This window comes from Vombatus ursinus, unplaced genomic scaffold, assembly GCF_900497805.2.
Source record: "Vombatus ursinus unplaced genomic scaffold, bare-nosed wombat genome assembly UNPS02011700.1, whole genome shotgun sequence".
Taxonomy (NCBI): domain Eukaryota; kingdom Metazoa; phylum Chordata; class Mammalia; order Diprotodontia; family Vombatidae; genus Vombatus; species Vombatus ursinus.
In genome coordinates this window covers 3540531-3552591 of record NW_020951478.1, presented here as the reverse complement: position 1 = coordinate 3552591, position 12061 = coordinate 3540531, and the positions used below count along the sequence as shown (strand labels likewise).

The 12061-nt window shown below is 38.0% G+C and overlaps 1 protein-coding gene across 2 annotated transcripts in view; it reads left to right on the top strand.

The window, feature by feature from the left end:
* LHFPL6 (LHFPL tetraspan subfamily member 6) overlaps positions 1-8049 on the top strand; it is a 286609-nt gene extending 278560 nt beyond the window's left edge. For both annotated transcript variants that reach the window (XM_027856876.1, XM_027856877.1), the window contains exon 4: positions 7749-8049. In XM_027856876.1, coding sequence (XP_027712677.1) covers positions 7749-7867 — 119 coding nt within the window. In that variant the 3' untranslated portion in view covers positions 7868-8049. The remainder of the gene's footprint in view (positions 1-7748) is intronic.
* Positions 8050-12061: the final 4012 nt, after the last annotated feature.

Sequence of the window (12061 nt, the reverse complement as noted above, 5' to 3'; positions counted from 1 at the left end):
TTTTGAGTTCCAAATTTTCACCCTATCTCGCCCCTCCCCCACCCCAAGATGGCATGTATTCTGAATACCCCTTCCCCTAATCTGCCTTCCCTTCTATCTCTCCCTCCCTTCTCTTATCCCCTTCCCCTTCAATTTTCCTGTAGGGCAGGATGGATTTCTGTACCCCATTTACTGTATTTCTTATTTTGCAGTTGCATGTGAAAACATTTTTTTAAACATGTGTTTTTAAAATTTTGAGTTCCAAATTTTCTCCCTTCCTACCTCCCTACCCACCCTCATTGATAAGGCAAGCAACTAAATATAGGTTATATATGTGCAGTTATGTAAAACACTTCAATAGTAGACATGCTGTGAAAAACTATTTCCCTTAATCCTATCCCATCCCCCCATTTATTCTATTCTTTCTCTTGACTCTGACCCTCCTCAGAAGTACTTGCTTCTGATTACCCCCTTTCCCAGTCTGCCCTCCTCTCTATCGTCTCCCTACTCTCTTGTCCTCTCCCCCCTCCCCATTTTCCTGTAGGGTAAGACAGATTTCCATACCCAATTGAGTGTGTATGTTATTCCCTCCTTAAGTCAAATTCTATGAGAATAAGATTCATTCATTCCCTCTCACCTTCCCCTGTTTCCCCTCCACTGTTCTATAATTTTCATTCTTTTGTATTTGTTTTACAATGTCTTGATTTCTCATAAAGTCACTAGCTTTCAATTGCTCTATTCTAATTTTAAGGAAGTATTTTCTTCAGTAAGCTTTTGGACTTCCTTTTCCATTTGACCAATTTTGTTTTCTAGAGCACTCTTCTCCTCATTGGCTTTTGGGACCTCTTTTGCCATTTGGGTTAGGCTATTTTTTAAGGTGATATTTTCTTCAATTTTTTTTGGGTCTCTTTTAGCAAATTGTTGACTTGTTTTTCATGATTTTCTTGCAAAACTCTCAGTTTTTCCTCTACTTCTCTTACTTGCTTCTCAAAATCCCTTTTGAGCTCTTCCAAGGCCTGGATCTGATTCATATTTTTCTTGGAGGCTTTGGATGTAGGGGCTTTGGCTTCGTTGTCTTCTTCTGGTTGTATGTTTTGATCTTCTTTGTCACCAAAGTAAGATAATATAGTCTGACTCTTTTTGCGCTGCTTACTCACGATCCCAGCCAATTACTTGAGTTTTAAACTCTTTGTTAAGGTAAAAGTCTATTTCCAATGTGGCGAATGTACTGTCCCAAGCTTCGAGGGTTTGTACAGATGTTTTCAGAGACACTTCTAGGGACCTGAAAATTTTCAGTTCTTCCAAGGTGCTATGATAAGGGGCGAGGTGTTTTTTCTCCACTGCCACAACAAACTTCACCACACCAGCACTCCTCCTCGCCTCAGGACTGCCCCTCAGAATTGTGACCCAGATCCAAGCATGGGCAAAGCAAGATATTCCTGCCTCAGCACTGGCAAAGAGATTCCTGCAATTCCCTTCTCTGATCAGCCACTTGATTCCCCCTCAGTCTGTGGGCCTGAAGCTCAGGAAACAGTCGCGGCCCCCAGGGGCGGCTGAGACCTAGCTCTCACCATAGTCACAGACTTTTCCCACTGACCTTCTAAGTTGTCTTTGGCATTTGTGGGTTGAGAAGTCTGGAAACCACCACAGCTGCCCCCAATTGAGTCCTCTGAGGCCTGCTCCACACCCGAACTGTGCTCCTCTCCCCATCTGGCACGATATACCTTTTTGATCAACCATCCAGGCTGTCTTGGGCTGGAAATTTGTTTCACTCTGTCTTCTTGTGGGTTCTGCTGCTTTAGATTTTGTTTGGAGCCATTTTTGTAGGTATTTGGAGGAGTTAGGGGAGAGAGCTCAAGCAAGTCACTGCTTTCCCTCTGCCATCTTGGCTCCGCCCCCTATTGTCAAGACTGGCACATGTTACCCTGAAAAGGAAGGATGATATGGACAAAAACAAAAAAAAAATGGCCTTGTATTTCCTAGTTCTGTTTAGTTTTATAGCTGCTCAGAATTTTCTGTGTTATTTCATAAGACACATATTCAGTCTTAAAGTTACTGTTTTCCACCAGCCCAAGTATTAGGAAAAAGTTTTCTTCCTGTTGTGTGAAAAGCCAGTGAGGAACTCTCATTTCCCACCTCACCAGTTCCTAACCTTCTATAAATCAATTTTGAGTATGAAAGAAGCATTCAGGACTCTTATTTCCATTTTGGTCAAGTTAGTGATACAGTACTGGTTTGCATAGTTAGAAAATTTACCCCAGTCCTTTTCAAACTAGTTATTTTGATTTATCACACATTTTTCCAATGTAAACTTTCTTCCCCAAAATAACAGGAAATAAGAAACAAACTCACTTGCATGTATTGAATTTATTTCTTAGTTAAGTTTATTGTGCTTTCCTGAATGAGTTTGGAAAGAGTCATGCACTGATTTTAAGGTAATGAGACTAATTCCTTAAGTGAACATCCATCTTATTATGTCATGCCTCTCCAAGATATCTTCCAACTTGAAGTCTATGATTTTATGATCATATGACTTATCTATCAAAATATTAATGAAAACATCATGTCCCAACTGACCTCCATCAATGGTTAGGAATGATACTCTAGTTTAGAAATGTTAAATACAACACTCTCAAGTGCAGCCCTAACCAGATTAAAATACAGTTCCTATCTGATTTTAATGTGTTGATGTTTTAGTAACAAAAGCAATATATAAACCTGTGGTTTTCTAAATCAATTTGTAGTCTACAAAGATCTTTATGTATAGTTTAAAGACCCTCATTTCTATTTGAGTTTGACACCATTGCTCTAACTCTTTATTGGGAAAGAATGTTTCAGCATGCCTGTAGATTTGCCCAAAGCTATTAAAAATCTCACTTCTAAATTTACCTAGAATATTTTTTAAATTAGTTTAAAACATGAAGATGTGCTCCCTAAATGTGTAATTTGGAATTTTTTAAATTAAATTTTATTTTTTCATGAACAGATATCTTCCTCACATCTCCCCACTCTATTGAAAACAAAAAAAAAGAAAATCAAATCCCTGATATAAATATACATAGTGAAGTAAAACAAATTCCCTTATTGACCATGCCCAGGGTCCATCAGCACTCTCTTGGGCAATGGATAGCATGTTTCTTCATTAATCCTCTGGAATCATGGGTGGTCATTGCATTGATCTTAGTTCTTATAGCCTTTAAAGCTGTTTTTTGTAGTGTTCAAAATTGTTCATTTCTATAATATTTGTGTTATAGAATAAATTGTTCTGGCTCTGCTCATTTTATTCTGCATCAGTTCATATGAGTCTTTCCATGTCTCTTTGAAATTATCTATTTCCTTACTCCTTACAGAATTTCCCCATGCCTATGACTTTGTAACATATGAATAATTATACCTCATGTTACCTCCTTTCTTTAAGTCCCAACTGAAATCCTACCTCCTATAGGAAGCCTTTGCCAACCCCTCTTAATTCCAGTGACTTTCCTCTGTTAATTATTTCCTATTTATCCTGTATATAGCTCACTTTGCATATATTTGTTTGCATGTTGTCTCCCCCATTAGATTGTAAGCTCCATGAGGGTAGGGACTATCTTTTGCCTCTTTTTGTATCTCCAGTTTTTAGCACAGTACCTGGCACATAGTGAGCACTTAATAAATTTTAATTGAATTGAATTGAATTGACATTAGTTGAGAGATCAATACTAATAAGCCATTATCCAAAATTTAACTGTTAAGGAGTCTCCTTATCTTTAGGTGGCATCAAGAATATCTTTTTAAGGATTATATCATTTGTAATTGACTTTGTAAATGAAAATGTTCACATCCAAAGGGTAAGGAGAGTTATTTCTTGTGTTTTGAATGACACCACATATCACCTAGCCCATCAAGTTGTCAGACCTTGTTTGTCAATATTAACCATAATATATGTACATAAAAACATACATGCTTATGGAGTCAGTGACATTATCTCATGGAATGATAGCTTACCTTTTTTCTTCTTGTACACTCTTGGTATTAAAAAAAAAGTAACACACTTTTCAGCTTTGGACTAGCAAACAGTTGGTTCTGTAAGTTAACAGTAGATTTCATGGGTCATAAACAAGGTAGATAAATTTAAAAAATGTTATAACTGGCATGATAAACAGTTATCAAGGAATAGCAATGTTAGAAAATTCCCATCCAAAACTGTTAGTGTAGTAGGTTTCCCTTTGGCCAATCTGAGTGCTTTGTTCTAGTTTCAGGATTTGTCCTGGAGTGGTAGATGTTGTTAAACTCTTGTTGTCAAAGATCTGATCAACTGATACTGGACTTTGTGAATTTGACTCTGGAAGGACCTCTCATCCAATGATGCCCTGCTGGCTAAGAGGACATAAAGCTTAGCCATATGTCTTCAGATTTCCTTTCCAATGCTGAAGAAAGCATTTGAATTCACCAGTCTCTTCTATTTCTGTATTTCATCTTCACTAGGATTATTTATTTATCTTTCTTTTTAATCCACTTGTCTACTTTGATCGACACACACTAACCCAAAATGATATGCCAGTTCAGATACTGTTTCGTGTTAAAATATCTAATACATAAGAAGGAATGTTATATACTATGCCTTTCTAGTTCAGATCATGAAACTATGGATTAGATAAATACATTGCCATTAATGAGCCCTGATTTGTGTTTCTTTGATATAAGCTTCAAGCTTATCACACCTCCCACGTATTTTGCTGACTTTTTGAAAGATACTAAACCAATCACCATCTATTCATTACCTATTTATCCTCCCCTCCTGGATTTATTTAAATCATTGAAATAACTGAGAGAAATTTGATTGAGAATAATTCAAAATGGAGGCCATTCCCATGGCATAAAGCAGCAGTATCTCAGGGTTGTCAGCAAATTTTCTACTATGAAGAGGACTCTGGTACCCTTGAAAAATGTGTAGGTTGTCCACTAGCAATAATGGGAGGCTCTGAACCTGGGAAACTTACACTGAGGAGATGAGATCCCTCAGTATCTATTATTGTTTTAATGTTAAATCCAATGTATACGGGCTATAAAGGCTTTAAGAATGTACTGGGGATTAAAATCTGCTCTCCACAGAGCTAAGTGAAAATATAGAGGTATTTACCTTCAGAAAAACTGAGTTTTTTTCTCTTTTGAAAGATGATTCTCTGGTCATAGATAGAGGGATGGATGGATAGATAGATAGATGGATATCCATCTATCTATCTATATGTTCTCATGGTCTACAGTGACACAAGGGATCATTGGTTACAAGTTCCAATCCTTTTGCTTTGAGCTTGCAGTGACCATGTGCAACTCACTTATCTTTGCCAGGCTGTGGCTTCTCTTCTCTGCTTGTGAAATGGGCATCTTAATATAAGCCCAAGTACTTCCCCTTTGTGACATGAACTTTATAAGTTTCTGAATTCCACAGTAGAGACATATCTATTAATTCTTTTATAACCAGGGAAAGTACTGCTTTCAGAATCAGAGGACAAGGTATCCAATTCTGATCCTGATGCTTACTCCCTGTCTGACCTGGAGTTAATCATTTCCCCTCCCTAAGACTCAATGTCCTCTTCTCTAAAATGAGAGTGTTCAACTAGAACATGGCCTCTTAGATCCCCTTTCACTCTACAGTTGCCCTATGAAAATGACTATTCTGTAAGAAGAAAAAGGAAGAAGGAAAGAGGAGAAGCATTTATTAATTACCTACTATGTGCCAGACCCTATGCTAAGTGCTTTACAAATATTACCTCATGTGAGGAAGAAAGGCTTTTGAACCCAGAGAATTTGCTTTTCATTTATGATGATCAAGGGATGATTAAAGCTAAGTTAATGTACATGGATCTGAAGCTTATATTGGTAGACAAAAAGCCCAAACAAGGACAAATAATTGCAATTAGGTGTGTTGACCCAGGATTTGTTAACAAAAGCCAGACTACATTAGTCTTCACAATGATTGGCTATAACGATTAGCAGTAGGAAGACTAGAACAGAGGTTATAGTGGTTAGTAGGGAAGAGAAGTGACTGGCAAGAAATGGGGGGGGAGTGGATTTCTTCCCTTTCCCTTCTCTTTGGTCCTTCCTCCCAACTACTCTATTATATTCAAAGTTTCCATATCCTATAGAAAAATATTCTGTATCCTATATCCTAAAAACTAAAACTATCCTATAGAAAAGATGCTGTATCCTTGAATACAGAAAATCTATCCCTTTGACCCAAATGGGTCAATCTGAGCCAAAGGCTACTTTTCTTTAGGAATCCTGACTCTGAGTGAAGAGGATACAATTAGACAATTGTCATTGTATTTATTACATACATGACAATTTGGCTTATGAGGTATTTGTCTTTTGATTAACCAAGGACAGGTGTTTGTCCAAGGAGAATTTTTGCTCAATGAGGGAAATGTGTACATTTCTGATTTCTAGTAAATTACAGTATTTTCTTCAATATTCTAATGGATCTCTCTTCTTAGGTCCTACAGTTTTAAAGGGAAAAAAGTTGTTTTGTCCTTCCTCCTCCTCCTCCTCCTCATTCTTTTCCCTACTCCCTCAATATCATAGAAGTGTATGTGACATCTTTGAACCAGCATTGGATTTAATACCCAGATCCCTTTTTTCTCAAAGAATAGTATCAGAGCTGAGGCTTTGCTGTTGGTCAATATTTTCTTCAGGGATTTCTTCAGGGATCATCATAAATATTGATGAAAGAGGGTTGAGTTTTATGTCCCTTTAGGTAAAAGGTGATGATAAGTCTAGAGATCCTCCCAGAACAAATGTACAAAGTCAGTCATCTATATGGTCCCAAACTGCCTTGCATGACCAGCAGAGAGCTCCAACTTTCTGGCCCAGACATACTTTACAAAATCCAGATGCCACAGCAAAGACCTCAAATTGAGCTGTTTGGCAACCCTACTGTACTCAGACCTTTCTGTGGCAGTTGGTCAATGCATTGTTTCTGGTTAATTGGCCATTATAGCAGACATTGTAGTTGCCCAGAAAGTGCTTTTTGGGTGAGTGTTAGAAAGTGTCAGAAGAGTAAACCTAGAAAAGCACATTATATGTGCTCCTTTTTCTTTTCCCTTAAAGGTACAATGTCATAATATTCCGGCCCAGTATTTCCATTTCCTGTCTCTGAAAAAGCCCCTGACGATCCATCTCAATAGAGGGCAGATGCCCCCAAAAGGCCAAAGACAGATGATAAAAATTAATAGCAGCACTCTTCATGCTGGCAAAGAACTGGAAACAAAGTGGCTGCCCACTGATTTGGGTTATGGCTGAATAAACTGTGACATATAAGTACAATAGAATATTATTGTGCAATAAGAAATAATGGATATAAGGAATCCAAAGAAACACATAGAAGATTTGAATGAACTGATAAAAACCCCAGTAAATGCAATACCTATAATGACATAGATGAACAGAATACCAAAAGGAGGCTAAGCTATGGTAATTGAAAAAGGGGATGGTCGCAGAGAGCAGATATAAAACATCCCTTCTTCTTATGATAGAGAGTCTAAGTTCTACCAGGATAGATTGCCATATACATTATTTAAAGTGTTCACTATGTCAAGTGTTTTTGTTCAACTAGTTTTCATTTGTTACAAGAGGTGGTTCAGCTTTGAGGAGGATCAGGAATATTTCCAGAAACGACTATGATCTAAAAACTAAAGGCATCAATAAAAAATTGTTAATGAATCTCTGGGAAATTTGAGTTCGAGGTAAAAGGACTGATGTGTGTATTTTTGTTCCTTGTGCATTCCTAGGTAAGTGTGAAATTGGCTGGGCTTACTACTGCACTGGTGGGGGAGCAGCCACGGCCATGTTGCTCTGCACTTGGCTTGCCTGCTTCTCTGGCAAGAAACAAAAGCAGTACCCATACTGATGGTGCCAAGGATGGTGCAAGGAGACCCAGGTGGGAAGGAATGTGCTCAAACAGACTGAAGAATCAAGCACCAAGCAAAATGAAAAGATGGATTTATGGCTTTTATCTAACACAATTCTTATAACATGAGATAGAATGTTCTTGAGGACATCATCTGACACAGGGTGGGGTGGGGAGATGGGAGGGAGGAGGGGGATTTATAAGAGGAATGGGTGATATGTAAGGGGGGAACATAAATGATGGACCAAAGTCTAAAGATATTATAGGGAATAAGATGCTCCCCTCACCCCCAAGTATTACTGGTCTGCTTTATAAGAATGCAGCTGTACATGCAGGAAATTCTCTTTAGTTGTAACATTTAAAACTAAGCAAGACAGTATATTAAATGACCAGTGGAAACAGTATTGTGTTGGAAGGCAGGGTAATCTTCAAAAATTCCCTTTAGGCTTGGCACTCCTGAAAGCACACACACACACACACACACACACACACACACACACACACACTCACACTCACACTCACGCACACACATCTAAACAAATATGCATACACCTGCACACATGCACACACATGCACAAAACATGGCACAAATTAAAATGGAGATTTAGACAATGCATTACTTCATCTTTCTTTTTTATCATTTAAAGTTCAGTATTATCTCATTATAAATCATACATTAATCCTAATAAATGGACCAATAAGCCACTTTATCAGTATTTTGTATATCCTACATAAACTCCCTCAACATGTAATCACTGTTTATTCAGATTTTTAAAATTAAGCTTCTGTAAGTTCAGCATTCTACTAAGAATGCCATATTTTACACTATATATGCAGCTCCTGCTGCTGGAACTCATGACAAAAGGACAGTTCACTGTCCAGTGGAAGGATGAATTCACTTTCTGATAGATAAGTATAAGGGGAAAAACATTTGCTTTTGTTTCATGATTGTCATATTGTGTTGTATCCTCATTTGTTTCAATATTCATTTTTGTAAAAAAAAAGTGCTATTTTATGTTTGTATTTTAAAAACTCTGTGAATAAATTTCTCTTTGATCAATATTTAAATGGGTTGTAGAGTGGTAATTCGATGAGCTGATTTGCTTCTTTTATCCCCCAAATATGGCCTTTCAAATGAATAATCCCTCTGAAATCTGTCTTCCTTTGAATGGCCTCTGGGTCTTACACTAACATTCACATCCTTTTATACTGATGACCCTGAGTTATAGCTGCCTACCCAGTACAATTATCTGCTCCCCAGGTCTCAGCAAAATTTGCTCAAATCAAGATGAGAGAACAATTCTTCCCTTGTGTTGAATTCCTGGGCCCAGAGAACACCTTTAAGTTGCAAAGAGGGGCATAAGCTGTGTGCTACAGTTCTTCATCAAAAGGAAGCTGTGAAAAAAAAAGGAATCTGTGGAGGGGAGTGAGGTATATTGTCCTTGGACAATGTGTGTGTGTGGTGTGGTGTGGGGGTGTGCATGACTACCCAAGCCTCAAGTACTCCTGACTGTCTTCTGATTTCTGAAATTGCTGGTTTCTGTCCTTCTGTCCCAGATTTCCTGCTGCTTTTTCTGATTTCATTTCAGATGCTCTATCATCTCAGCCTGGATCTTACTTTCATCTTCATTCTTGCCTGATCCCTTGGCATGGAATTTCCCATTTTACCCCAGGTTTGTACCTCGCCATTTACCAAAGTTCAGGGTTCTTATCTGACTTGGTTTTCCTTGATTGGAAGTTAATCCCTCATTTCCAGATTGTGTGGCATAGGGAATTATCACTTGTCTTTCTGTGAACATTTGGAAACACTAAAATATATTTGGGGAATAAATAATATATGTATCAATTCAATAAATATTCATTGAATGCTTGCTAGGTGATGGGGAGAGCACAAAGATGAATGGCTTTTATCCTATAAGTTTCATGGAGGTTCACAAAGGCGTTGGTAGTGTACTGGTAATTGGTAGTGTCAAAAGACATCAAAAGACATTAAAAAAAAGGAGGACAGATCACTGAGAGGTTTGTGAGCAAGCCTGATGCTCTATCAATAACAAGGCAGCGAATGAATAAAGGCAGTAACTGTAAGAGTTTCTACAGCCAATGGAGGTTTGGGGCAAGTGGACCAGTTGCCACATGACTATGTTTAAAATTCACAACTTTCCTAGGGAATCTTTCAGTGTGACAAATTGAATCCACATCATTTATTAAGTTTGCCCTCCTCGTCCGTCTTTTGACAATGAACTGTAGCCAAAAATCCAGACTTTACTTGTGAAATGTTGTGAATGAACTTAACCCACCTCTCACTTCTTGCTCCTTCCACATCTTTGACCTTTCCACTTGGTTTAACTGATGGCAAAAAAAAAATCCAGTTTGACCAAAGTGTAGGCTACACATCTGAGAGTAGAGAGAAAGAGAACTGGAAAAATAAGTTGCACTCAAATCATGGAGAGCTCTAAGATAAGGACTTTATGCTTTGGGAAGATTCACCAGTGCAAAAAATGGATTGAAGAAGGGAAAGCCATGGGAAAGCAGGGACTAGTTTTGAGACTATTGCAAAGTTAAAATAATGAAGACTTGAACAGACTGAAAAGGAGAAGGCACATAATAGAGATATTGTGGAGGTGGAATTGACAGGACTTGGTGACTGAGTGATTGGTTATGATGGCCTTCAAGAGATATGTATAGGACCCCTGGGTCCAAATTAAGCCATTAGGAGAGTTTCAGCCAAACCCTAGGCCCTGAGGCATCAGTTACTGACTCAGGTTGACAACTATATAATCACATTTTGGCCAGGTGACAGGTCTCCCAATACTCTGCATCTCTGCGATGACACCAAGCTGAGAGTGGTAACTAACACACTGAATTGACAGAGGCCAGATTGAAGGGAGTTGTGATCAAAAAGACTGCAGCAAGCTAGGTCATCGTCAGAATGAACCAAAGAAGATGAAATTTTAGTGATTAATCAATCTAACTTAGCATTCCTTCTTATATGTACCCATGCCTTTTAAAACAAAATATTGTTTCTATGCTCTAAACCTGTTATTCATAGCCTAAATGGACTTTCAAAATGTAATTGCAATTTACATTGCAAATAAAAATCTTATGCTAGGCTTTGGAAGATCAACTTTGCAAGTATAAGATGAGGGTGGTACAACTAGAAAACAATTTCTTGAGAAGATCTGGGGTTTGGGGCAGACTGTAAGCTCAAAATGAGTTTTTGTACCTCTGGGCAGAGCGGCAAGGAAACCTTTCACTGAAATCTTTATTTCTTGCTCTTCCCATCACCAATCATACATACATGAAGAAGGTTCACTTAACCATCTTCCTCTGACACTCTTGGCCAGACCTTATCAAGTGTATGAATAAAGAGGAATATTTTTAATGTTTTCCTGAGCTGGCTGGGACTGAATTCTCTTAACAGCCATTATTGCCTAATGAAATCAAAGTATTAATGAAACAAGGAAATTGAGTTTATACTATCAAATTTGAAGCCTACTAGTTGGAAAAATGGAAACACCAAAAGTCTAATTCCAAAGAGTTTTAAAACAAATTGCCTTTTCCATGTGGGCATGTCTAATTTTGTCCATGTCTGTGCAAAAGTGTTTTCTATATGTCATATACATAATTCTAAATGGAGATGGAAAAGCTGACTATCTGAGTGATTAACTCTTGTTTTGGACACCTTTAATAATCTCAGACTAAGGACACATGCTGATCTCTAAGAACAATATGAGAATCTGGCCAATAAAATTCTGGACTTTATAAGGCTCGGTTGCTATGGAAAGAGTCAGGCAGCTTCTTACTGCTTAATTCATATCATGCTGAATTGCATTTGATTGCGCCTCATTGTCTGCTGAGCGGGGGCTTCTTCACTCTGCTCTACCCTGTGGTGAGGAGAAGATTGTACTTTACTTCCCAGATTAGCCAGCGTTTTCCTATCTCATGGATTTTTTCTTTCTTTCTTTCTTATTTTTTTTAAACTTGAACTCTCCTCTCAGAAAGGTAGTATGAATACTTATGCCCTATAAACATAGATGGCTCTTTTCACAGAATTCACAAAGATTAAATTCCTTGGGCTTCTTGAAGGTAAATACATAGTCATGAGTATGTTATCTTTGTGGTTTCAGAGCAGTAGTCAATCTCCCAGGGATGAAAGAAAAGCAGTGTACTGACTGGTACATAGCCATCAATGAA